General features: G+C 34.5%; 4 protein-coding genes across 13 annotated transcripts; 1 reads left to right on the top strand and 3 right to left on the bottom strand.

Annotated features, from left to right (window-relative positions):
- Positions 1-4526: 4526 nt before the first annotated feature.
- On the top strand, positions 4527-11654 carry LOC123893928 (thiosulfate/3-mercaptopyruvate sulfurtransferase 2). The gene is made up of 12 exons (XM_045943766.1): positions 4527-4825; positions 5849-6037; positions 6511-6570; positions 6755-6817; positions 7461-7585; positions 7699-7861; positions 7989-8048; positions 8293-8351; positions 10659-10740; positions 10967-11030; positions 11117-11184; positions 11318-11654. The coding sequence occupies exons 1-12, from the start codon at positions 4724-4726 to the stop codon at positions 11426-11428; spliced, it is 1146 nt and encodes a 381-aa protein (XP_045799722.1). The 5' UTR covers positions 4527-4723; the 3' UTR covers positions 11429-11654.
- Positions 11655-14018: 2364 nt separating this feature from the next.
- LOC123896400 (transcription factor bHLH53-like) lies at positions 14019-18545 on the bottom strand. Its single transcript, XM_045946792.1, has 3 exons — positions 18158-18545; positions 16387-17118; positions 14019-14237 (listed from the first exon to the last, which is right to left on the bottom strand). Exons 2-3 carry the CDS (start codon positions 17095-17097, stop codon positions 14019-14021), a joined length of 930 nt encoding a protein of 309 aa, XP_045802748.1. The 5' UTR covers positions 17098-17118; positions 18158-18545.
- A 135-nt stretch (positions 18546-18680) lies between these two features.
- Positions 18681-25555, bottom strand: LOC123893925 (pentatricopeptide repeat-containing protein At1g63330-like). Of its 10 annotated transcripts, none has more exons than XM_045943763.1 (5): positions 23300-25503; positions 22328-22523; positions 21709-21904; positions 21388-21543; positions 19232-19368 (listed from the first exon to the last, which is right to left on the bottom strand). In XM_045943763.1, exon 1 carries the CDS (start codon positions 25298-25300, stop codon positions 23300-23302), a length of 2001 nt encoding a protein of 666 aa, XP_045799719.1. In that variant the 5' UTR covers positions 25301-25503; the 3' UTR covers positions 19232-19368; positions 21388-21543; positions 21709-21904; positions 22328-22523. The 10 variants fall into 10 exon arrangements, with proteins under 10 accessions (XP_045799720.1, XP_045799719.1, XP_045799712.1 ...); XM_045943756.1 differs by having other exon boundaries at positions 21388-21904; positions 23300-25381; positions 25415-25498; XM_045943757.1 differs by having other exon boundaries at positions 21388-21904; positions 23300-25375; positions 25415-25493.
- LOC123896399 (putative rRNA methylase YtqB) lies at positions 19245-22706 on the bottom strand. Its single transcript, XM_045946791.1, has 4 exons — positions 22693-22706; positions 21709-21904; positions 21388-21578; positions 19245-19368 (listed from the first exon to the last, which is right to left on the bottom strand). The coding sequence occupies exons 1-4, from the start codon at positions 22704-22706 to the stop codon at positions 19245-19247; spliced, it is 525 nt and encodes a 174-aa protein (XP_045802747.1).
- Positions 25556-25982: the final 427 nt, after the last annotated feature.

Below are 25982 nucleotides of genomic sequence, written 5' to 3'. Positions count from 1 at the left end.
GGAAATCTGGCAAAATCCTCCTCGATAGGGAGCCCTTGCTCGTCGAGCACTTCCTGGCCAAGCTCATCAATTCGATGCCCCCTACGAACGAAATTGTTCCAACCTTTCGTCGTGATTGGCCTAACTCCATAGAACACGGACTTAAACCCCCGTACCGACTCGTCAAACATATCAAAGAGGCGTTTCCGTTGCCTCAAAGAAACCCATCCATGCTTGGTGCCCGGTACTGGGGCTCCCTTCGCGAGCTTCCCTTTCGCCTGTTCCCCCCGAGGACAGCTCCGTTGAAGGCCAAAGTGGTAGAAAAACAAAGGCAAGGTGGGACCCAGACCCAAATACTCAGCGGTCTTTTCGAAAGCCTTGATAAAGGCCAACGAGTTCGGGTGAAGTTGAGAAGGGGCTAACCGAAGATGCCGAAAGATGGACACTTCCAGATCGGTGAAGGGCAGTCGAATTCGCAGATGCTTAAAAGCAATCTCGTACATGGGGATCGTCCCCCAAGCCCAATTGCCGCAGATCCTGTGGCGAGCAGTGGGAATCCGCACCTCGAAATCTTCGGTGGGAGGAGTCTGAATATCCGTGCACATCGTCTCTGGGATGTCACTCTCGCAATCCTGATAAACTGACTCCGTCTCTCGGGGTTCATCCGCCACCCACGAAACGTCAGCTCGGATGCGAATTGATGAGGAAGGCTGTTGATCTATGAACGTGAAGTCACTTTGAGATCCCTCAGCCATCTAGAAAACCTGAAAAAGCAGAGGAAGGAAAAATGAATTCGACATTCAAATCCACCCTTCCACCGCCAAATCAAGCGAAAGGGCGAGGGTCTCAAACAAAAGATTACGCGAAAACTAAAGGTGACAAATCATCTCTCCGAACGCGAAATTCATGTAAACAACCGGGCACGAAATGCATATGGTGCTCGACACGGTTCTAAGCTAAAACTCAACCGTCAGTTAATGAAAACAAGCGATGGGGGGAAAAGGGTGCTAATCACCACCTACAACCATCAAAAGGGCTACCCAAACTACACAGGAAACCAAATTACTACAGCCCTACACCGCATGAACTATCTACAACAATCCAAAGTAAAATCCAAGCAAAATCTTCAAAGATTAAAAGGATAAAACACTTACTTGTTGATTAAATGAAGATGGGAGTGAGGAGTTTGTAGTACAAGAGCAGAAGAAGAGCAAAACCACCAGAGAAAGCTTGAACCGGAAAGGCAAAATGATGGAGAAAGTAAGTGAGAAACTGTAAAGTTTCAAACGAAAAAACCTCCCTCCTATATATAGGCCAACGCGACCGTACAGGAAAACCCGCGCCGCTCCCATCTGAACCACAGGATCGATCCAACGGTCCGGATCAATCACGATCAAGTGGCTCAGATTTAATCTCAGGATAAACGAAAAGGCGCGAAAATCCAACGGTTCAAGACGACCTCGAGATTCAAATCTCAGCTATAGCCACTCAAGTGCTATGTGAGTAGTCTTTACACGTGGCGAAAGGAAACGAAGCGACTCGTCCTTTCAAGTCACGTCCGTCTGCTCGCGCAAATCTCGCGAAATCCAAGACACCACATCCCGAGAAAATCGCAACCGAAAAAGGAAATGCAAGATCCTCGGAGTCCATTCCCCGTATTTTTTTGCTAAAAATACGGGGAAGGCCATAGTAACCGAATAAGAATACCGCGCTCCTCGAAAAGTCCGCTCGGAATCGTTCGGAAAATCTGCGATATTATTAAATTAAGAGCATACATAAAGCATGAGTGCAAATAAATTATGCTCGGAAAAATCAAAGGAGAATTATTTTATTAATGATAATCCATTACATAGGGAAAAGGATTACAAGGGAACCGAGCACCTAATCCTCGTGCTCGGAACCTGAGCTAATTGCGGAATCCGAATCAGTCCACAGCACCTCCTCTGGCCATATCTTAGCCTCCTTCCCAACCTGGGACCCTCCTTCACCAGAGGCAGGGCCCGGAGGATAGAGGTGGGAAGATTGATGAGCCCTCAGGAACTCCTCGATTGCCCCAATAAAATCCGCCGATTCATCGGAACTTGAGGTATCAGAAGTATCCGAGGAAGGGAACACCACCTTAGCTTCTTTCCCCTTTTGAGAACGAGCCGGCGCAGGCTTAGGAACCTCCGCTCTCTTTTTTCCTCTTCGAGACTCAGAGCCATCAGCAATAACCTTCTTGGAATCCCTGTTATCCATCGCTAGCCTTCAAACTCAGGATATGGGAAGCCAAAGGATAAGCAAGTATTTATAGCAAAACTTGCCGCCCAAAGGGCCAGTCACCACGCCTGACATCCCATAAATGCGAGAGGCGGCTGCAGAAACCTAGGATTGACCACTTGGAATAAACGATTTTCCCTTTCCAAAGCTTGACTTTGACCACAGGGACACTGCGAAAATTCAGCTGCCCAACTCGGATTTGTTATGTTCGGCAAGTCGAGGTGAATCGGAAAAGCTTCAAGTCATTACCCTCGCCTACGAGCATAACGACTTGGGGGGCTCCTGTTCCGGGCCGAGCCTAGAAGCTCGGTATACAAGTCAACGAACTCGTATAGGCGACCTGACCCTTAACCACCGGGCACACCATGAAGCTCGAGCATTCATGGTGTCGAACATACACAATCCGAGCAAGACTCAACGGTCTGATACTCTTACGTATTGTAACGGCCGTAAACCGGAATGATGAGCATTAACTGCACATCATGGCTCCTTAGCCGTTTTCCGGCAGCCACTTGATGGCCATTAATGCCATCAAGGGCCTTAGCCCAGCGCTGGGGGCTATATATATGCATCTCCACTTCATTTGCAAGGTACGCATTTTTTATAGCTAAGAAAACCTTACACACATACTGACTTGAGCGTCGGAGTGCCTGCAGGTACACAACCCCCCTCCGCTCCAACAGGGGTCTCAAACGCTCTCAACCACCGCAAAACGCCGGCGAAGTCGCATCATTCTGATCATCACGATCATATATATATGGAGTGTGTGTAACCTTTTCAATTCAATTAATACAATGAATCATTTTCGCTCTAACTTTCTCTTTCATAATAAGAAACACTTGCAGTTTTGCCATGATTTAAAAATCATGATCATACTATTAAGTTGACTTTGTCAAATTTCTATTTGAGACATCGATATCGGGTTCTCTGGAATTTTTCTGGAACATTCACATTCGTTATAAAGCAGGTTTATTAATCATTTAAGTCTAATATCTGAATGAAGGAAAAATATAATGAATTAATTTGGACCAAATTACATATTAGATACTCCAAAAGAATATAATGAATTAATATAGGTCCAAAAGAATACAATAGGACCAAATTACATATTAGGAGTAATTTTTAGCTTTATGAGTCATGCTTTCTAGAAAGTTATGGTAGGGTTCCAATGCTATAAATAAAGACATTGTGAAATGTTAGGAGGAAGCAAAAATGAATGAAATAAATTAGTTTGTTAGTTTAGTGTAGTTTTTTAGTGTATTTTAGAAATATTGTACACCACTGATGAACACCTAAAAAGGTATTGATTTCATTCATTTTGCAATGCAATAATAAAAGGAAATAAAATCATATTGAAATTATCAACAAAAAATATCAAAATCAAATGAATAGTTTTTTTTTTTTTTTTTTGTATCAACCCTCTAGTTCCCGAGGTAATCCAGTAATCTAGAGTTCGTTCGTAAGGTACATAAGTTTGACCAATAATTGTTCTGACCAGGAATCGAACTCGGATTCTTCCAAACAATTTATCATAAAGAAATTTCATCACTTTGGCATTGGACTATTTTTATTTTATTTTACGATGAGCCGGGGATCGAACCCAGAAAGTATAACATACTACCCAAACCCCTCATCATTAGATCAAACCTAGTGGCTTTATTTATTTATACACTCATAAAAAAGAGTATTCATACAAATACAATTGATAATTATGAAAACAACATATACAAATTAACATAAATACAAACATGTTAAACATGGAAGAGGAACTTACTTTCAAAAAAGTGAAACTAAGCTTTCAAAATAGTACTTGGATGTGCACCGGGCCAATACCATCATCATCATTAATTCTTCTAAGTGCAGTAATGTTTGTTCGCTCTACTCTATTATTTCTCTGATTATCAGTTTGGTGCTTTTCGTCCATTTTTTCGAGGATCAAACTGATTAACGGAGATGTCTTTAAGAGACTTATTTAAATCTTTTTTTCTTTAAGGACCTATTCAGTCTTTTTTCTTTAAAAGACCAATGTGAAACCAAAAATGTTTTTAAGAAATTATTTTACTAATTAAGCCAATTTAACTATCAAGTTTAACAGCTATTCAAAATTTTAGATAAAGATATGAATTTCTAGCTACTTCAAAAAAAAAAAAAAAAGGTCGAGTATTCTTGTGGTTAAAAATTTCAAGTAAATTTTCTTGTATTAGATTACTTGATAATTTCTTTTTTTTCAATTTTTGAAAATTGAAAACCTGAATTAAAATACAATTTTTATTTACAAAGCGATACTTATGGGTTTCGCTTGATTTGATCAACAAAACAAAAACAGTGTCACTCGCACACACACCTTCACCTGCATCACATTCACATCACACTCTCACAGTAACCATTTCTTTTTTGATTTTTAATTAAATTTTGATTTTGGAACAACCTGCGACTCTTCGAGTAATCCTAGGCCACTCCTTTTATATGCTCCCTGGTCGTGAATATGGCTTCATCCCTTTTCACAAAGATTCTTTTAGGTCCTCGCTCGATTCACACTTCTTCCTTTCTCACTCACCACTCACCAATTCTATCTTCTTTCATCACTGTAAGAATCGCTTTTTCACTCTCAATTTTCATCTGGGTATTTTCTATTTTTTCTTACCTTAATCCCAACTTCAAATTTGTGGGTTTTTCATCACTGTAAGAATCGCTTTTTGTCTGTCTTTAAAGTTTTGATTTTTGAATGTTTTGTTTGATGGGGTTCTTCATCAGTTGAGTGATATACTTTGTTTGACTTTATTTTGTGGCAATTTCTCATGACATGTTTTTCACACAAATTTAATTTTTGTGTCTTTGGTGATGAATTAAGTTTATTAACACATGGTTATTGGTTATGGATTGTTGGGTGTTTTTGCACGCTCTTTCCAAGTAAATGGCATTGTTAATACAACCTATGAAGTATGAATACTCCTCGGATTAGGCGTGTCCTATTGTCAGACACGCGTCAGTGTCCGACAACAACACATATGATTACATTGAATTGTGTCATTTTTTCAAATTATTATCTCTGTCGGTGTCTGTTTGTATATGTGCTTCATAGTTGTTAATACAACTGACTTAAGTAAAATATGTTTCGGGGTGGGATTAATTCTAACTTCTCTACTTGTGAAATGGATCAAATGATGATACTAGTTTGTCATTAGAGGGAATACTGCACTTATTAGCTTTTGTAGACTCGCTTATGAATTATTAACATTATGAATCCCACTTTTTTGTACGAGCTGAAGTTTCAAGTTACATATGTGTGCAATTGAATATTTAAGTGTTCTCAAATAGCAGCTATAGTGTAGTGGAATTTGAATAAACCACTATTGTTTTGCGATAACGATTTTGTACAAAGTGTTTCAAATAGCTGCAACAGCATAGTAGAATTTGAACAAACTAATATTTTCTGCGATCCGCGTTTGACAACATTGGAATATATACTTTTAGGGTGATGATGTTATTTTTATGTATGAAAATGTGGTAGAAGCAAATGAAAAGTTTTTCATTCAATTTGGTAGCTGCTTTTGGTCTTTGTTAGTTCTTTTTGCAAGATGGTATTGTATAATTTCTCTTCTACATACAGAAGCGGCTCTTCTCTGTACGAGCTGTTCCAACCTCTACAGTCTACACCAAGTCGACTTGTTGGTCTCCTTGTATGGCTTCTTCAGTAGTTAGCAGAAGAGCTACATATTCAACACGATCTGCACCTACAAATGAGCCAGTTGTTACTGTGGATTGGCTTTACGATAACCTGAAGGAGCCTGATATTAAGGTACTGGCCTTATTACTTTTGTTGGTACCTAAATAGCACCCTTACCAATTATTTTCATTCTTAGCATTTGTAAATTACTACTGAGTTTGTTATTTCTGCTTTTGTTTTCTTTCTTGGTTCAGTAGTGTACATTGTACATATGTCAGAAAATTATTTATGGAATGGATTGTGAATGCAATTGATGTTACATTAATGAAAAGGTAGAAGCTGAGAATTGTACAAGCAATCTCCTATAGATGAGCTAGGTTTACTAATTTGATCAAATTTTGTAAAATTTACTGCCAGAACATTTCACTGTTGTGCTATGTATATGATTTAACCATAAAACTTTGTTCTTTTCATCACTTGGTAATTATAGATATAGACACTTGTTCAAACACCACATATCGAGATAGAATCTCATTATTTCAAGAACATGCTTATATATGAATAACAGTGTTAATGCTATTTCTTATGTTGTCTATTCTATGCAGGTGGTGGATGCCTCTTGGTACATGCCGGATGAGCAGAGGAACCCAATTCAAGAGTATCAGGTATTGACATGATTTTTCTTGGCAATAGTATTCTTTTTCTTAGCAATAGTATTCTGAATAATTGGATGGTATATGATATTGATATCACTTCAATACATTCTCTTACATGTACTTCGTTTCATTTTACCTTTTCTGTGTACAATTTTTCATTAATGTGATTTTCGTGTAACACTATGTGAAACAGGTTGCTCACATTCCTGGGGCCCTTTTCTTTGATGTAGACGGAATAGCAGATCGAACAACAAATGTGAGCTTATCTCCATTTTATTCCTTTTGATGTTTTTTTTTTTAATACACCTTTATGTCGACGCAGTTCTTATATCAGAATATTGGTTACATATTTTCTCACTAATCTTCTGATCAATTCCTACTATTTATAAATGTTAGAGCATGTACTCTTCTAGATGATTATGCTAGCTGTTTTATATGTTAGCCGTGGCAGCGTTATCTGAACTTGCAACGGAGCTATGATTACAATTACAAAATTTAAATGAAACTCAGTTTATGTTTTCTCTCTACCCTAGATTAGATTATTCGAATAAAAATAGAAAGATGAAGAGAAAGAAGTTAAGCAAATACTTAGTTATCAATTCACCTTGCTGTTACGGTGGGTTCAACTCTCAAGAATATTTTTCAATTTCAGGGAATGCTTAGACGAGTTATGACCGATGATCCTGCTTCCTTTTGATGGATACTAGTTTACCATTTAAGACTATTTTTTAATTGTCATGTGAAAATTCTTAATAGTTGTGATTATTTTATAGATGGTTCTTTGTTGGTAGTGCTTTTGTTCTGTCAATGATGTTTGCAATATCTTTCGTCTTTCACTGCTATTCATTTTCCTGTTATAGCTAATAATATGTGAATGCTGACTGTTATTCATTGATCAGCTGCCACACATGTTGCCATCAGAGGAAGCTTTTGCAGCTGCTGTTTCTGCTCTTGGCATACAGAACAAAGATGACTTGGTAGTTTATGATGGCAAAGGATTATTTAGTGCAGCTCGTGTTTGGTGGTATGTGCTGTAAAAAGCACTATATATAATAAGTATTAAGTAGACTGTGTAATCTTATGTAATTTTTGATGTACTTTCATTAATACCTTTGTCCTGTCTTCACTGATTAAAAGGATGTTCCGAGTGTTTGGGCACGACAGAATTTGGGTATTAGATGGTGGCCTGCCAAGATGGCGTGCATCTGGTTATGATGTTGAATCTAGTGCTTCGAGTGATGCTATTCTTAAAGCCAGTGCTGCAAGTGAGGCAATAGAGAAAGTGTATCAGGGACAAGCAGTGAGTTTGGAAACTATCTGTGTACTTTTTAATGATCTTTTTTCCTTTACATGAGTTGAATTTGACATTTGTATTTTATTTTAAGTTAATGCGTTGCTTCTTGCATGTACATTTTTTTGTTTTTCAGGTTGGTCCAATCACATTTGAGACTAAGTTTCAGCCACAGCTTGTTTGGACCCTCGAACAGGTTGGTTGCATTTTTAGTGTTATTTCAAATGTAAATTATGAATATGTATGTCTTGGGATTGGTGAAAGAAGTGTGATAGGATACGTTCCTTTTTCTGTAATGTGGCTGTTGATCCTGCTTCAATGACTTAAGCAATTGATTGAATTATATTGACAATATTGGTGGTTCTAGAATATCAATCACTTAAGTAGATGTATTGTGAGTTGAATGTTAAGTTAACTTTTCTGTTTCTTTTTCCTAATAGGTAACAAAAAATATAGAGGAACAATCTCACCAACACGTAGATGCTCGAGGAAAGCCCAGGTGATTTACATTTCCTCTTTGTTGCAAGCCTTGACTTGACATCATATACAATTTGCATGTAACTTAGTTATCAATCCGGAAATGCTATAGCAGGAGCAGGATAGTTGCTATATGAAAAATATAGTATAGAGATCACTCATTTGTACGATATATACAAAAGTAAGTGTTATCAAATTGCCACCATGGCGGCACATGATGCTATGACATGGCGGATTTTGTGCAAGCCGCCATAGGCTGCAACGCCTAATATGTTCACCACAGGCTGTAATGTCATGTTTATATGGTGGATTTTTAACTAATTTCCATAACCTGCCATTAATGATAACCCTTTGCCATTGATAATGGTACTCAAAAAGTAAAAATAAAAATAAAAATAAAAATTAAAAGTCATGTTCAAGATTGATAGTCAAAAGTAATAATCCAAACAAGTAATGATCATCAATCTATATCGTAATCAACAAGGCAATGGTGATAAAAGTGGAAGGGCATACAGCAAAAAAGAAAAAAAGTACGACAACACCAAATCTTAATAAGTTGATGGAATCAATGGAAAAAACTACATTGGTTGAATTAATAGACAAAAGAGAGCAGTGAATTGTGACAGCACATAGGAGCAAAGTGCTGTGAACTATGAGGTGCATGAACTGTGAAATGTGGAAGGGTTGTGCTATGCACACACTAGATAATAGGGCCTATGTAGATGAATTGGGCATGGTAACACCTAATATGGAGGGCAGGCCCAAGATATGGCAAGTCTACTGCAGGAAACAGTTTAAGAATAGTGGGAAGGCTGAGCTGGAGAGAGATAGAGAGAGATAGAGAGAGTGATGATCTGTTTGGGGGAGAGCTAGTTACAAAAGGAAAACAACAGAACAGACACACGGGACATGCACTGCAAATAGCATGGACAGACTCAATAGAGACCTGAGTGAGTGGTGTAAATAATGTCGTGGATGAGCACACTTGCATATGACTCTGGCAAACATTGGCTGTGGTGGTAAAGGCCATTTGACTATAAATGACACTGGCTGAGTATTAATTTGGATCATAGTTTGTAAATGGTTGGTTAGATAAGTGTTTTTTAGGCCAACTATGATGTAAAAGACATACCAGGACTGCTTCTAATGCCAAAAAGGTCAAATAATAAAGATACAAAATCTGCACTAATGGTCCTTTAACTTAATTTAAAGTTTCAAACTAGTCCTTTATCTTTTTGTGTCAAATTAATAATTTTTTTCATGTTAAGTTAGTCCTTTATGTTTAAAATCATCAACAATGTTGGACCAAACCAGGGGCAGAGCTATGAGTAACTATAGAGTAGCTTTGGCTAACCCGATTTTTTATTTTATTTGAATAAGAATATTTTATATTTAGGTTCCCTAATAATATATACTCTGTCCGGTCCTTATTATAATTATAATTTACAGCTGACTTTTTAGATTCATTCAAGTATAATTGATGTATCTGGTTTATAATATAGACCAGATACATCAGTTATTCAATGAATCTAAAAAGTGAATTGTCTCTTATAAAAAGGACCAGAGGGAGTATTTAACTACTCTAACTAAGTTTATTTGTCAGAAGTTAGTAGAAATAAGAAAATCAAAAGATTACGACTTGCTTGATAGATTTATTCTCTTAATTTGAGAGGGAAATGATATTTTTTGCGGAGAATTATTTACATAAGGAATGAGGTATCATGAATTCTGTTAGGAGAAAGAGAGGATCACCGTTATCTTACCAAAGGAGCCATTTGGCTAGCGACTGGTAGACATACTGCTAATAGATTTTCTTCTTTTCCATTTATGCATTCCATTGTCTTCAATACAAGTTAAAGTACCTTTCAGTATTTCTTTTATCTCTCTAACCTATCCCGAGACAACACCCCCAAGAAAAAAAAATCCGAACAGAGACACGTGATGTGAACTGCAAAGAAGCATAGACAGATTCAATAGAGACACGCGTGAATGGCGTATAGATAAGCACACCGGCAAACAGTGGACGTGCTGGTAAATACCTGGCTTGTATGTAAATGATGCTGGCGAGTATTGGGTTTATTATAGTTAGAAACTGGTTAGATAGGGGTTTTTTAGGTGAATCATCAACAAAAACACCCTGTAATGCTTGTAGTTTGTACGGTTAAAACACATCAAATAATAATAAAATCTTAAGCTTTGGTTGGAAAACTCAAGAAATAAAAGCAAAAAAGGCTTTACACTTGTTGACCATAATGGCCGTGACAAATGTGTTTCAATATCGTTTTTGATGTATGGTTCTTGGATTTCTGAAGATTTTATCCTTTGACAGGTTTGATGGAATTGCACCAGAGCCCAGAAAGGGAATCAGAAGTGGTCATGTACCTGGCAGCAAATGCATTCCTTTTGCCCAGGTAACATATCGTCGTGTCTATTATATTTGTATTAATATTAGTAAAACACATACATCTTACCTCAATTCTGATCCAATTGTATTATACTGGCCGATATTTTTATTATTATTATTATTATTATTATTATTATTATTATTATTATTTCGAACTTTGAAGTATATTGTTACATTTTACTTGTATGAGATTGTAAGATATTTAATCAATGTCAAATGTCTTTCACCTGCAGATGTTAGATGGTTCACAGTCATTGTTACCAGCAGATGAGCTTAAGAAGCGGTTTGATCAAGAAGGTTTGAACATCTTTCTACGAGTTTTAATAATGCTGAAATCATTTTGTTCTCGAATTCTCCCGTCACACAATGTCTTTGATCCGCAGGCATCTCTTTGGAAAACCCGGTTGTGACTTCGTGTGGAACTGGAGTAACTGCATGCATTCTTGCATTGGTATCTCTTTGTCTCTTCTCTAATCTTTTCCATAGAAAATTTTAAATTGTTGATAATGATATGTGTAAAATGTAAACACGTTGATATCTTTTTTTTTTCCCCACATTTCGATCATGGCTGTTTCTTGTTATAGGGTCTTCATCGTCTTGGAAAGACTGATGTTCCCGTTTATGATGGATCCTGGACTGAATGGGGAGCACATCCTGATACACCTGTTGACACCACCGCCGCACAAGCGCAATAGAGTCACCAAAAAGTATTTGCATGGCATAAAGGCTATCTCTAGTTTTCAAACATTCTGAGCTCACATGATTTATCTCCGCATCTTTGCTTTATATTGTTTTGGATTAATTGGCGATTGAATTGCAATATTTTTCATGTCCAAACAACATTACTAATAGTAAATCCTGTCATGTGGCTTATAAAAATGAGAGGATTGTTCAATAAAAGTGTAGGAGGTTTGTGGTTTTTGTTAGTGTCATATGAACTAAAATCAATGATAGAAGGAAATTCTAATGGTAAGTGTACTTGCATAGAGTTCTTGAAAGTGGAGAGAAGCTTATTTGGGAAATTTTACCTTATTTCTGACTTCATTTGACAATTTAAACATTCATTTATATGGAGCCAACATAACACTTCCACATCATCATAAATATTTCAATGATTAGGACACCATTTTTTTTGGGTAGTAATCCTCTGGTTCCAGGGAAGAGTGCCTCGGCAATCCAGAGTTCGGCTGCTAGGTAAGAAAAACCTGGCTAAAAATTGTTTCCACTAGGAATCGAACTTGGGAACTTCCAAACGATTCGGCCTAGAGGAGCTCATTAACCACTTGTGAGCTAACAAATGAGTGTTAGAAGCTAGTGTGATTTTTGTTATGGTTAGGATAGATCATTGAACTTCATGTACATTTAGTTAGTGATCATTTCAATTGATGGCATTAGAAGGCATTTCTCTTGTTAGTATAATCGAGTTATTTTTTCCTTCATGACTGCACTAGGTAAGTCAACATTTGTATTATATTTGGCTCATAAGTTTAAATGATATCTAACATGTATTTGGAACAAAAGGAAGTTATTTATGTTCACACATCAAAATTGAGGGTACAAGTGCTAATATTTTTGGTGATATTCTTCAAGTAGAATGATGCTTCATGGAGCAACAAGTACTCCCATCTGCTTGAATATTATATTGCACAAATTTGTGGATTCACAAAGGTAGTTAGGACTTAGGTAGGAGAGAGGAAAAAAGGAGTCGATGCAAGTGCAACCTTTTTTTTGTCTTTCTAAAATAAATAAGAATATCAAGTTTTTTTTTTTTGGTTGACAATTATAAGAATATCAAGTTAAAAATAGGTTTTTGGTAGGACCATACAAAGCCACACTATACAAAGCTCTATTGTTTAGCAACATAAACCCTCTTATTTTTTTTATTAAAAAAACCTCTATTGCGACTTTGTATGTACTCAAAAAATAAGTGTACCTTATTGCAAAAAAAAAAAGTGTCCCATCCCACCTCACTTTTACGGTACCTTCAGTTATTATTTCGACTAATAGTCATTATGCAAACTTATGTAAAAAAAAAGAAGACATGAATTATGTTATGGTGAGTTTGTTAATAAAAAAATTTTACCGCTCAAAAAACAAAAATCAAGGATATTGTTGGTATTATGAAAAGTTCACATCAAATTTTTTTGTATGCTCTATATATATATATATATATATATATATATATATATATATGTTATAGCCTTATAGGTATGTGAGTTTTTGTTTCCCTGAATCTTTTTTTTGGTTTTTTTTAAATAATGTTTTTTTGAGGCGTGCTTATATTGAAATAGAAATGAAATGAATTTGTCCCGTGAGCTTAGTTTAGGTGGTAGGGATATTGTTGAGGGTCAGAGTTTGAACCCCGGTCATTCTATTTATCCAACTTAAGAGTTAAGAGTAGAATTTAAAGGCACTACTTGTCAAAAACAAAGTTTTGTACAAAAAACAACAATAATGAATTGAATGCTACAATAAAATATTTTCGTTAAACCCACTTGGGTTGGTTTGATGGTATTGACTTGAGATCTAGAAATGTGCTCCTCTTTAAGGTCTCATGTTCGATTATCTCTAGTACCAATTTGAGTGGGCTAATTTAGCTTCTTAAAAAAAAAAAATTTGGTTAAAATTGAATTTCTTAAAGTATATGTGAGAATAAATTAAAAATAAATAATAAATGACACACAAAAAAAAAAAAAAACGATTACCCATTTGATATTTTCACATTTCAATTGTGTTTTGGGTGTCAATTTCCTTTTCTTCATAGAGCGGTTCATGCGCATCCACTCCCTTCAAAGTATGGTAGTATGGGATTGGATGAGAATAATTTGCTAAGTAATTAGGATTGTGATTAAAGAAGATCAAAGAACCTGTCAAAGATCTTAAGACTCGTTTGACCCAACTTTTTTTAAAACTTATGCAAACAGTTGTTAGTTTGTAAACTATCGTTGTTAGTATTCTTTGAGCTTTGTAACCTGTCCTAACCTGATGAATCTTGAAACTCAACTCATCTAAAATTTATTTCTATCAACATCAACATAATAATAAAAGAAGCAAGAGTTCCACTCACATGCCTTACCCTTGCAAGCACGATTTAACCATACTACAAAAGATAAAAAAATTCAAGTAATTAATAAATAAATCAATAAATGGTCCCTCTTACATGCAAAATGAACTTACAAAAGAATTGAATCTAACCTAGACTCACGAGTTGAGAGCCTTATTAATGAAAAATGAAATAAAGCAACACTAAAAAAAAATGGAGAGAACAACCAATGAAGAGTAAAATTATTCTTGCTTTGGTTTCTTCTCATTAATCTCTGTTCCAATAAGCTGTTTAAGACCCTTAAGGATGGTAGGTTTTGATCTAACATTATCATGATTGGTTAGTGTGGTGATAAACTCTTTTGTAACAAAGCACTTTTCTTCCAAATACAATTTCTCTTGAACAAAGGGAGAAACAAGTAGTTTGTGTATATCTTGACTTGGAGGAGGTTCCTTTTCTTCCTGCAATTTTCAATTATAAAATGTAAGATATATATGTGGATTTATTTGGGCACATGTCTATAAACTAAAAAGTTAAGAAAGTTAATTGAAGAAGGAATATTCAAAGCATTAACTAAATTTATTGTCGTAAAAAAATAATTTTATTATTTTCGTTTGGATTGACTTGTTTTTAACTTATGCGAAACATATACTTTATGAGAAAACAACTTATAAAAATACAATATTTATTTGTGAGAATTTATGAATTAACATAAAAAATTATTTATTTGCATAATTATTTTCATAAATTCTAAAAATTTAACTTCTAAAAAATTGTTACACCACCGGAGACCCAAGGATGAAACTACCAAGACAAATTTTAGGTCTCCAAAAATATAAAACTTTTATTGAATAAAAAAGTTTCAAATACTACTATTTTTAGATTGATAAAAGTTTATCGAAAATTAATATTGTATCAACAAAGATGAAACCGATTGACTTTACTATCATAATTTCGTATTCTAAATCATTTAAAAAACAATTAAACTAAAATTTAATAATTTAATCAATTGTTAGTGAGTTCAGTGGTGATTGACGGCACGCTGTATTTAGTAAGGAGGATCATGGTTCGATCCCGCAACTGTGATCGGGAGGAGGCTGGAGTCACTTGAACCTGACACCGGAATCACATTAAACTGGTGGTGAAAGTAAAAAAAATGATTATATCAAAAATATTATTATTATATAGACTTTATAAATCATTATATCAAAAATATTACTATTATAGACTTTATAAATCTTTTTAAACATTTTCTTAGACCTCCAAATATATTTGATCGACACTTACTAATTTCATTTTTGGGTAATGAATTGAATGGTAACTTTTTAAATATTCTCCCAAGTGGTAGGGAAACTAAACATATAAAAAGGAAATAACAGCTAATATTTAAATTAAATTAATCTATTAAAGTGAATATTTAAATTGTTATCTCAAAAAAAAATTTAAATTATTATAAATTAAAAAAGAAGTAGTTGAAAATTCCTTGTAAAACAGTTACAAAGCCAGCTCATATATACCATTGTTCCTAAATTCTCTCTGTTTATTGACCATTTCCTCTTATTAGTAACCGTTTCCTTAACCCTTCTCACTCTCATATAAGAAGAGATAAGCTGCTCCTTTTCTCTAAGTTTTATTCCCATCATTTCATCAAAAAGGAGGTGATTTTGGGTCCAAAATCACCCTTTGCATCTTTTTCTATTTGTTTTAATCTAAATAAGTGGTTTTCACATAGATTAAAATTTTCTTTTGTGTTTTTCTGTGATTTCGTCGTCCCGTCTTTGTGCGGTGTTTGTATTTCCGTCTTGTTGCGGTGTTCGTTTGATTGAATTGGCAGATCAACCTCTGTCAATTACTGATTCACACGGTGATTAAGTTCAACGATGCAGATCCGGAAACATATGTATTTCGGTTACTTTAATTTTATCACATTATTTATAGGCATGAGTATCAAGTAAAAAAAACATATTTTATATATACAATAAACAAACATATTTTATAGCTATTATAAATTAAAACAACTAAATTCAAGTAGCATAACATAAAAACAAAAACATCATTCATAACAAAAACATGCAAATTCACTTGAAGTTAAATTGTATTTTCATGCATTAAAATCTGAACAGTTTGATTTCAATTCAACAACCACTAATATGACCGCGGTGATGACAGTGATGACATGGAATCCAAATTCCTTCAAGTTGCATATTAAGACTAAAACAAAAAAGTTGAAATTAAATGCACAAGTTAATGTTGATAACATAAGTTTTTACCATTTCAATGTATTAAATGCACAAATTTCAATGCATAATTTTCTTATTTATATGTTTAACTAGTATGAGAGGCATTGTTTAATATTTTTCTTAACTTAATTTATAAGCTCTAATAATATAAAGGGTCTTGCTAACGAGTGCCCCCGGGGCACTCTTTAAGAATTCTATTTAAAGAAACTTTTTATTCAAAAAGTTAAACACTACAATTTCCAATGCGTTGACTTTACGCATTCCGATAAAAATTCTATAAAAAGTTTACTATTTATGGGCTTAAAGAGTGCCCCGGGGGCACTATTTAGCATTTGCCTAATATAAAAACATACAAAACAAAAACAGTTACCTTGCTTAATGTTCCCATAACTTGAAGCATTCCAACTTGAGCTTGAAGAAACTTAACATAATTAGCAGCACCAATAAGCATCTCTGCTGTATTCATCTTAGGCCCACCAGGAACCAACTTTCCAAGCTCTTGTGTCTTCTCAGTTATCTTTCTTCTTCTTTCTCTCGCCACGATACTCTGTGACGAGATAGTCTTTTCGTACACTTTCTTCTCACAACCAACAATTTTCGAAGCAGAACAAAATGGTTGTTCTGCTTCAAAAGAACCAAAAGGGTTAGTCATAAACTCATCCACAAAAAAATTGGTTGAGTTCAAAATCTCTTCTTGTTGTTGAACTTTTTTCTCCTCATAACATAGCTTTTGTCGTTTTGCACATGGAAGGTAAGTGTTGAAATTTTCTTCATTTGGGAAAATTTCATTCATTGAAATGAATCCATCATTTTGAGAAGAGAAAGTTGAATCAAAAAGTAGTTGTTCATGAGAAGGGTAAGTCTCATTTGAGTAAAAATAAGGACTTTGAAAAAACAAAGTTTCATCTAAATAAGATGAAGAAAAATGGTGGTTATGTTCTAAAATTTGTGTTAATTCAGGTAATAACAGTTGTTGTTCTTGTTCATGATGTTGAAAAGTGTTGATTTCTGAGTTGGTGTTAGTTTGAAGAGGTTGATAAGGGTTAGAATTATAGTTATAGTATTTGCTAAGTGCTCCCATGATAGTAGAAAAATACAGAACCTGCAAGAAAGAAACAGAACAAAAACATTAAAAAAATGGTTAGTTAATTAATTAAAGACAAGTAAAGTAAGTACGAGAATGTTTGGATTAATTAATGTAGTAGATGTAGGTAGAAAATCTAGAAAGTAAGACCTGAGAGAGAGAGAGAGAGATATAGACAGTGTGCTAGAATTAGGAAAGAATATAGAAATGTTTTTTCTAGAAATATTGTGTGAATCTTTGCTTGGTTTTGAGGGTGAGAGAGAGATAGAGATTGAAGGGAGAAAAAAAGACTGCGAAGGACTTTATTCTGAGAGAGAAATGAGAAAAAAGGAGTGTGATCCTCACTATGCCTCGTGAGAGATAGTTTGTGGGTTGAGATAATTTAGGGGAAGTTGGAGGCAGTTACACAATATGCATCTCTCTCTCTCTCTCATTTTTTTTCTAATCATGTTTTTTCTTTTATTAATTAATTATTGAAAAATGTTACTCCCTCATATAGGGGTTTCATATCCGAGCCGAATCAATCCAAAAATAAAACTGCAAATCGAACCAACCCAAATCGAAAATCGCAAAAAATCGCATTTAGTTTGAACCACACAGATTATTTTTCTTCTAAATCGCGTGGTTTGATTTACAGTTTTTAATTCAAAAAACCAAACCGAACCAAACGACAATATTTAACTTAACTCTATCAACTAGACCAAACCAAACCGAACCAAACGACAATATTTAACTTAACTCTATCAACCGAACCAAACCGAACCAAACCTATTACCTAATCCAACTTAGCAAACTCAACCCAAATTAAGTCCATAAAACAGTAGGTTGTTAAAACATATCATTTCACGCGATCCAGAACTATATTGTTGATATTAAAAATAAATTATTATGTATATGCAATTTATGTATATGCATATTATATCGTGTAAACATTAAATTAAATTAAAATTTTCTATATCAATTTTGTAAAAAGTTGGTAATATTGTCATATTTTTTATATTGTGATAAACCGCACAAACCGAACCAACCCTAACCACATTAGTTTGGTTTGAATGACCTTTTAAAAACCAACCGAACCGCATTTTCTTTTTACTGTTTCGGGTGGTATCAAAATGGCACTTACTACAACAAATCTTGGTCCACAATTTTGTACTTTTCATTGATAGATGTTGGGTGCTTTGTATGAGAAATAGACAATGTCTTGAATATAAGTATTAGTAGTGTTTTCTGTTATCACCAACAGTCCTCTCACCAACAATCTTTTTAACTGATGCACGCAGAAGTCTCCCAACAAGTTTGTTGCACCATTTTCAAAGATTGATTTTCATCGAGGAGCATGGATAAGATGAACTACCAATCCTGTAAAAATATGCAACGAGTATGTATTTATTCGTTCTTATCATACAAGAACATCAATGACCAGAGCATATGCTCCTTAAGGAAAATATCCATACCCAACTATATAATAAACTTTTCCCTACCATCTCTCTCTAGTCACTACTCATTACCTTGTCACTTATAAAAACACTGAACAAAAGAAACAACAATAATTTAAAGCCTGTTTTTACCCATTAGGTTAAGCAGCTACATAAATGAAATGATGCTGAAACAAAGTGAAAATAATATTAATGTATAAATAGAAAAAAGAAAAAAAAAAACTTTACTCACTTTTGATTATAGGCTATAAGCGAGCTTATTAGACTTGCCAAAAAAACCCTAAATTTATCCTATCAATTGTGATTGGTGTTGGACTTGGTAAGGAGGACCACATTTCGATCTAAAATTGCTGATAGTGTTTCAGTTCCACCACATTTGTATGTCATGACTCATCCATGTGAGACTTTTTCAAAATGAAACTCAAACTTAAACATTCAGTTCAACTCATTTACACTTTACAGTCCTATTAGACTGAGTAATGATATTACTAATTTACTATATACCTATTGTTAAAATTAAAGATCGAAAAATCATGACAGAACAATTTTATGAAGCTTGTAGAGAGAATTAAGATGAAGCTGGAACAAAAGAGAGGTATAAGAATCACCTTCCTTTAAAATAATTCACAAGAATAGAACTTATTGTTTTATAAGGACACAAGGATCCTTAATGTTCTTAGTCAAGAAATCATATGGCAGGTATTTACATTATCTTCTGAACAAGAAAATTGGTATCGGAGCACATGGCCGGTTTAACATTTGAAGCTTGCAACAGATCCAATTCTCAACAGACAATTTAGCAGAAAAAGTTTCAACAGCCTCCAATTCTTCCCTGCACAAATTTAAAAACTTTATTATTGGATGTATATCAAATTTAACAACTTCATAAAGCATGTAAATCAATGTAAAAAATGAGTTATTTAAAATCAATATAACCATAGGAAAGTTTCTCGATTTTATGATACTAGTACCATTTCATGGGCCTTTACCAAAATAGATTTGGCTCCTCTGAAGAGAGAGATACAATTCAGAAGATAAAATTCATGTTTGGATAGATGACTAAATTAAGGGCTTATCGTATAAGTGCTTTTTGTAAGCTATTTATAAAAAAAAAAAAAAATATAAAATAATGTCAAATTGTTTTCATACAAGTTATACGTTGTTTCATAAGCTATCCTGGAGAGGATATAGAAATAAGCTGAAAGCATAGCTTATGGATATGTCAAAATTATAGCTCCATGAAATCTCGTCAAATACTACTCCGTCCCAAAATATAAGCAAAAGAAGGTCAACAAAAGTGAATGTATCTGAACTAAATTTTAAACCAAATACATCAATTTTCATTGACCAATTTTTGCTTATATTTTGGGACGGATGGAGTAGTTTCACAAGTACTTGTGTAGTAGATAAGTTCAGTCAGTGTAGTCAGGGTCTCCGCACTAGAGCGTAGGGTCTAATGATCTTACGTGCTCACGCAGGCTAAACGAGCTCCGATCCTGTTCCGGTGCTGTTTTGTGCGTTTTGTAGTCAAGGTCTCGCACCGGAGCGTAGGATCTTACGTGATCAGGCAGGCCAAACGAGCTGGGCCAAAATTTGAGTGTAAAAACGGGTTGGGCCTTAGCGAAACGGGTCCGGTTATTATTATAACCCAGAAACTCTCTTCAGGTTTCAAAGAAAACTCACGTTTCACTTTCTGTTGCAGCTCTGTTCTCACTTCTCACCTCTCACTAAGCTTCATCCACTGAAACCCTAGACAGGGTTGTCGCCGTCGTAAACCGTCACCGGACATGTCTACACTCTGTCCTTTCTCACTTTCAGTGATGCATCATGCTTCATGCATAGGTCTTTTGTGAATGATAGGTCTTTCTTTTGTGAATGATGTATAAGCCTTTAGTTATTTTATGAACTTGGTACTTGGTTGTTATGAACTTTTGGAATGATGATGATTATGAAATATTAATTAAGTTTATTCTGTTCATGTATTATATTTTTTGTGTTTGTGTGTATATATTAAAGTTACAATTTTGCCTTCGAGTAGGATCTTACGAATCGTGCTACGACCCTCGTGCTTATGATCCTTCACCAGCCTACCGATCCTACGTAGAAACTCGACTCTGACTAATAAGTTCAAATAAGTCAATCCAGACAGACCCCCGAAATCTAAAATTAAAACAGTTAATTGGAAAATTCACAATTGGTATTTTAACAATTGTATAGTTTACCATACATATGCATGTATTATTATATCACAATCATAAACTATTAATTTTCGACCAATGGTCTGAATCCAAAACATGTATATTCCCAAATAAACTGAGAGAAAAATTAAGTTCAACTGATTAATTGAAATCTGCATCTTTTGTAAAGTTGAACATAAAACATTATCGAAGGAATTAAAGAAACAACATTGGCCAAACACGATGGCTCCAACTTGCCATTTTGCAATAGATACTGAAAACTCGAAAATTTTCAAGAAAATATAATGAGTTAATAATGATCATATAATCATGCACAAACAAACCCAGATGACATATATACAATACTTGGATTCGGATTCTCTCATGTAAGAGAATCATACATAAACACAATAGACACTCTCAGCCGTTAATTTTAGATCGGATGGTCAAGATAAAAAACCATGATGCAGTTAATGTAGCGAATCCGTTTCCACAAAAAGTGAGCTTAAATTACTCCTATATATCTTAAACAGATTGACATGCTCAAATTTCATTGAAGCCAGTGAAACTTGGAATATTCATCATATATAATTCAAAATATAGATAGAAAATCAGGACATTTAGCAATACAAAGATGTAATATTTCGAAAACGATAGAGAATCAGAAATATCACCTTCCACCGGGGTGGCCGATATATACCACAATGCCAATGAGTCCTCCTGGTATTAGAATTCTCTTTGCAGCTTCCAATGCCAGTAATGTTGTTTCTGATCTTGTTATTATTTCTTTGTCGCCTCCCGGAAGGTAACCTAAGTTGAAGGCAATAAGCCTAAAACTACGCAGCTTATTAAGATAGAGCTCAGACTTAAATTTTCATGAAATTGCATCAATAGTAACTGCGACAAATGTTTTTCGAGCCAACAATACATAAATGAAATCAAAATTCTTAACCAAATCAAAGTGGAAACCTGCACTCCTTTATAGTCCTCCTCACCTCATTGGAATTAAGTGATTCCTCCAGCAACAATGAAGTCTTATCTAAAGCATCTTTCTGAATGTCCAATGCATACACGTAACCATTATGTGAATCATCATCAGCAACCAAGTTGAGCAATGCTAAGGTGTCAAAACCATTACCGCACGTGGCATCGATGACCGTGTCTCCTTTCTGGACAACATGTTTCCATACCCTGCTAGGAACAAAAGCAATAGCTCATATCAAGGCTAAAGCCATATATCACAAATTATATGGATAATAAGATAAATACGAGAGAGTAATAACTAGTAGAAGTAACAAAATATGTCATAGAAAAGAATCATTTTATATAAATATATTTTCTGTTCTTCTTTCAAAGTAACACTAAGTTAAAGAAAAAATCATTTCAATTGGTATAAATAATTAACACTTTTTAAATTTTAGAATTGAGAAGTATTATATATATCCAAGGTTCACTAGAAATCATATATGTTGTAATGGTTTAGTGGTAAAGTGTTGTTTATGCAGCATAAGAGTTGAACCCAAGACCATTTGTTATTTAATAATATAACAGAACAATAACTGCTTGGCCGTAAGATTTATATTAACTATTTTCATTTTAGCTAATATTTAATACCTACTACTAAACATTGGACCCTCAAAAATGGAATTGGACCCCAAAATTTTTGAGGTCTGGCTTGATAGAGCTGGTTGCGCTTGCTTTGGGCCAGCCCTGAGTCTGTTGCAATCATTGAGGGGTTTGTGGTTTGAGTCATGCGCCCACCTTCAAATTCTGTACATAACCCCTTCACCACTGAACCAATGCAACTTTTCTGATAAAACAGAACAGTATTAATATATATACTTTGGAATTAATATATATACTTTGGAATTTATTAGTACATAATCAAGTTGCTTCTCTTCACCGATTGGTACAAGTTTCCCTATAAATTGAGACACTTTGGTGATAGAAAATGATCCGATTCTAAAGATTATTCTAACTCTCCCTCTACCATTTTTTCAATCATTAAACCATCTTTCTCTTCTCTAATGCATGCATGAGAGCAAGTGAAGGAAACATAACTTTGTAAAATAAAAGATAGGCTTGGAGAGATTGTGCAATTCTCTTCAAGGTTTCTAAAATATTCAGAAGGGGATTCGCCGGTAAACCTGTTTGCATTGGAATTTTATACATGCAACACCAACAACTCAATTATCTTCTTCATCATCTTCTTATTTTTATTTTGCAGCAACCCCACAACAAAGTTCTAACACAACAAGAGTAATTTAAGTAAAAAATATACGACTAGTATGTATTCATCCCTTCTTATCATACAAGAACATCAACGATCAGAGCATATGCTCCTTAGGGAAAATATCCACACCCAACTACGTAACAAACTTTTCCCTACCATCTCTCTCTAACACTCACTACCTCGATAGTCACTACTCATTACCTCACCAATCTATCAGTTTGTCAATTATAAAAACACTGAACAAAAGACACAACAATAACTAAAGCGTGTTTTCCCATTAGGTTAAGCAGCTACATAAATGAAATGATGTTGAAACAGTGAAAATAATATTAAATAGAAAGAAAAAAAATTACCTAGTTTTGATCATATAATAGACCTCTTTCAATCATTTCATGAACAAGTTTCTCTGATTTATCATTTTCACCTTTTTCAAAGAGGGAAGGAATAATTGTTTCATAAGTTTTATCATTAGGAATGCAACCATTGGTTTCCATTTTTGATAGCATGGTCAATGCTTCGTCAAACAAGCCCTCATTGCAAAATCCCTTGATCATAGCAGTATATGTATAGACATTTAGACCGTAGCCTTTGACCAAAAGATCTTCAAAAACCTTTCTTGCATCCTCCAGTCTTCCACATTTACACAATCCATTGATAAGAATAGTGTACGTATGCATGTTTGGCAGAATACCCTTCTCTATAATTTTGGTTAACAATGCAATTGCCTCGTCAACACGATGGTTTTTGAACAAAGCATCCAATATAGAATTGTAAGTTAACACACCAGGAATAATTTTGCTACAACGCATTTCATTGACAAGCTCCAAAGCATATTCGATTCTTCCCAATTTACACAAACCATCAATAAGTGAACTGTAAGTCACCACATTAGGGATAATTTTTCTATGATGCATTTCATTGACAAGCTCCAAAGCCTTTTCGATTCTTCCTGATTTACGCAATCCATCAATAAGTGAACTGTAAGTCACCACATTAGGGATAATTTTTCTATGATGCATTTCATCGACAAGCTCCAAAGCCTTTTCGATTCTTCCTGATTTACACAAACCATCAATAAGTGAAGTGTAAGTCACCACATTAGGGATAATTTTTCTATGATGCATTTCATCAACAAGCTCCAAAGCATTTTCGATTCTTCCTGATTTACACAAACCATCAATAAGTGAAGTGTAAGTCACCACATTAGGGATAATTTTTCTATGATGCATTTCATCAACAAGCTCCAAAGCCTTTTCGATTCTTCCTGATTTACACAAACCATCAATAAGTGAAGTGTAAGTCACCACATTAGGAATAATTTTTCTACAACGCATTTCATCAACAAGCTCCAAAGCATATTCGACTCTTCCCAACTTGCACAAACCATCAATAAGTGAACTGTAAGTCACCACATTCGGAATAATTATTCTACGATGCATTTCATTGAAGAGATTCACGGCCTCATCTACCATTTTAAGCTTACAAAATCCATTAATCAAGACAGTGTAGCTCCAAGTCTTAGGAGGCACTCCATTCTTATCCATAGTGTTAAGTATATCCTTAGCTTTGTACATTTCTCCAACTTTACATAACTCATTAATCAAAGTTGCGTAGCTATTTTCATTCAATTGAAATCTGTGTGCAACCAACTTGTGAAGAAAGTTCGATGCTTTATGGATCTCACCTTTGAGACAAAAACCCTTGATGAGTGTAGTAAAGGTTATGGTATTTGGGTGATAACCCTTTTTGAGAATAGTGGCAAATACAGCAAATGAAAGAGAAATTTGACCTAATTCAGAAAAACAATTGATCAAGATGCTGAAAGTGACAAAGTTTGACTCAATTCCGTTGAATTCCATCTGTTGATGAAGTGAAATAACAGTTGAGTAGTGTTTGAGTTTGACAAGGGAAGTTAAGATTTTGTTAAATTGGATTGTCTTTGGTGTAGGCTTGTTCTGACGGAGCAATTGATTGAATGAGGAAACAAGAGTAGTGTGTTGGTGTTGGTCATCTTGATGATGCAATTGAGAGTATATCTTTGTTGTTGTTGATTTAGTTGAAGGAATGAAATTAAGGTTTGGAAGTTGCTGTGTTGTTGTTGTTGTTGATTTAGTTGAAGGAATGAAATTAAGGTTTGGAAGTTGTTGTGTTGATGTTGATTTAGTTGAAGGAATGAAATTAGGTTTTGGAAGTAGTTGTGTTGTTGTTGATTTAGTTGAAGGAATGAAATTAGGGTTTGGAAGTTGTTGTTGTGTTGTTGTGGTTGATTTAGTTGAAGGAATGAAATTAGGTTTTGGAAGTAATTGAAATTTGGGAGTTTCTGGAAAATTACAAGTGATGGTTGAAAATGACATTGTTGTGGAATGGAATTGATAGCAGCAATGATTTGTTGTATGGAATGGAATTGAGAGTACGAAGAAGAAGAAGAAGAAGAAGAAGAAGAAGAAGAAGAAGAAGAAGAAGAAGAAACAGAGATTTTAGGGTTTGAAAATTGGAAATGGAAGGAAACAGAGAAAGAAGAAACACAAACCCTATCCAAATCCAATCCAATATTTGTTCACTATGCTTCTGTTGTACCCGCATATGTTACGTTACGTCACATGCGCCCACAACTACCTTTCAATTTGTTGTCTTATACTACGATCGAGAAAGAATTCAACCACCGGATGATAGAACCGACCTAATCAGATTAGGCGCTCCACTAAGCTAGATACTGTGATGAATTTTTTTTATTTTTTTTTATGTATTTTTCACAAATAATAGTTCGTGTATATTTTTTAATAAAAAATTAGAAATTTGATTATAAATATTTAGGATAATTTAGTAAATTTGATAGTAATTAATTTTTTTTATATATGATAATAATTAACTTCATTTTATTATTATTATTATTATTATTATTATTATTATTATCATTACATCTATTATTAATAGGGTAAATATGGTTTTACCCCCTGCAAAATAAGCCAATTTTACATTACCTCCTGCAAAAAAAAAACTTGGGATTACCCTCCTGTAATATTAAGATTCTCTCTT

The sequence above is a fragment of the Trifolium pratense genome, linkage group LG7 (assembly GCF_020283565.1).
Source record: "Trifolium pratense cultivar HEN17-A07 linkage group LG7, ARS_RC_1.1, whole genome shotgun sequence".
NCBI classification, from domain to species: domain Eukaryota; kingdom Viridiplantae; phylum Streptophyta; class Magnoliopsida; order Fabales; family Fabaceae; genus Trifolium; species Trifolium pratense.
This window is presented reverse-complemented; position numbering and strand designations above follow the sequence as displayed.

Coding starts and splice junctions, on each gene's coding strand:
- LOC123893928 (XM_045943766.1), top strand. CDS start 4,724: ATGGCTTCATCCCTTTTCACAAAGATTCTTTTAGGTCCTCGCTCGATT. Junction 6,571..6,754: donor ACCCAATTCAAGAGTATCAG/GTATTGACATGA, acceptor TATGTGAAACAG/GTTGCTCACATTCCTGGGGC. Junction 8,352..10,658: donor GATGCTCGAGGAAAGCCCAG/GTGATTTACATT, acceptor ATCCTTTGACAG/GTTTGATGGAATTGCACCAG.
- LOC123896400 (XM_045946792.1), bottom strand. CDS start 17,097: ATGGGAGCACTTAGCAAATACTATAACTATAATTCTAACCCTTATCAA. Junction 14,238..16,386: donor TTATGGGAACATTAAGCAAG/GTAACTGTTTTT, acceptor TGAAAATTGCAG/GAAGAAAAGGAACCTCCTCC.
- LOC123896399 (XM_045946791.1), bottom strand. Junction 21,579..21,708: donor AATCACTTAATTCCAATGAG/GTGAGGAGGACT, acceptor TGAAAATTTAAG/TCTGAGCTCTATCTTAATAA. Junction 19,369..21,387: donor ATCGGCCACCCCGGTGGAAG/GTGATATTTCTG, acceptor AAATTTGTGCAG/GGAAGAATTGGAGGCTGTTG.
- LOC123893925 (XM_045943761.1), bottom strand. CDS start 25,300: ATGTCATTTTCAACCATCACTTGTAATTTTCCAGAAACTCCCAAATTT.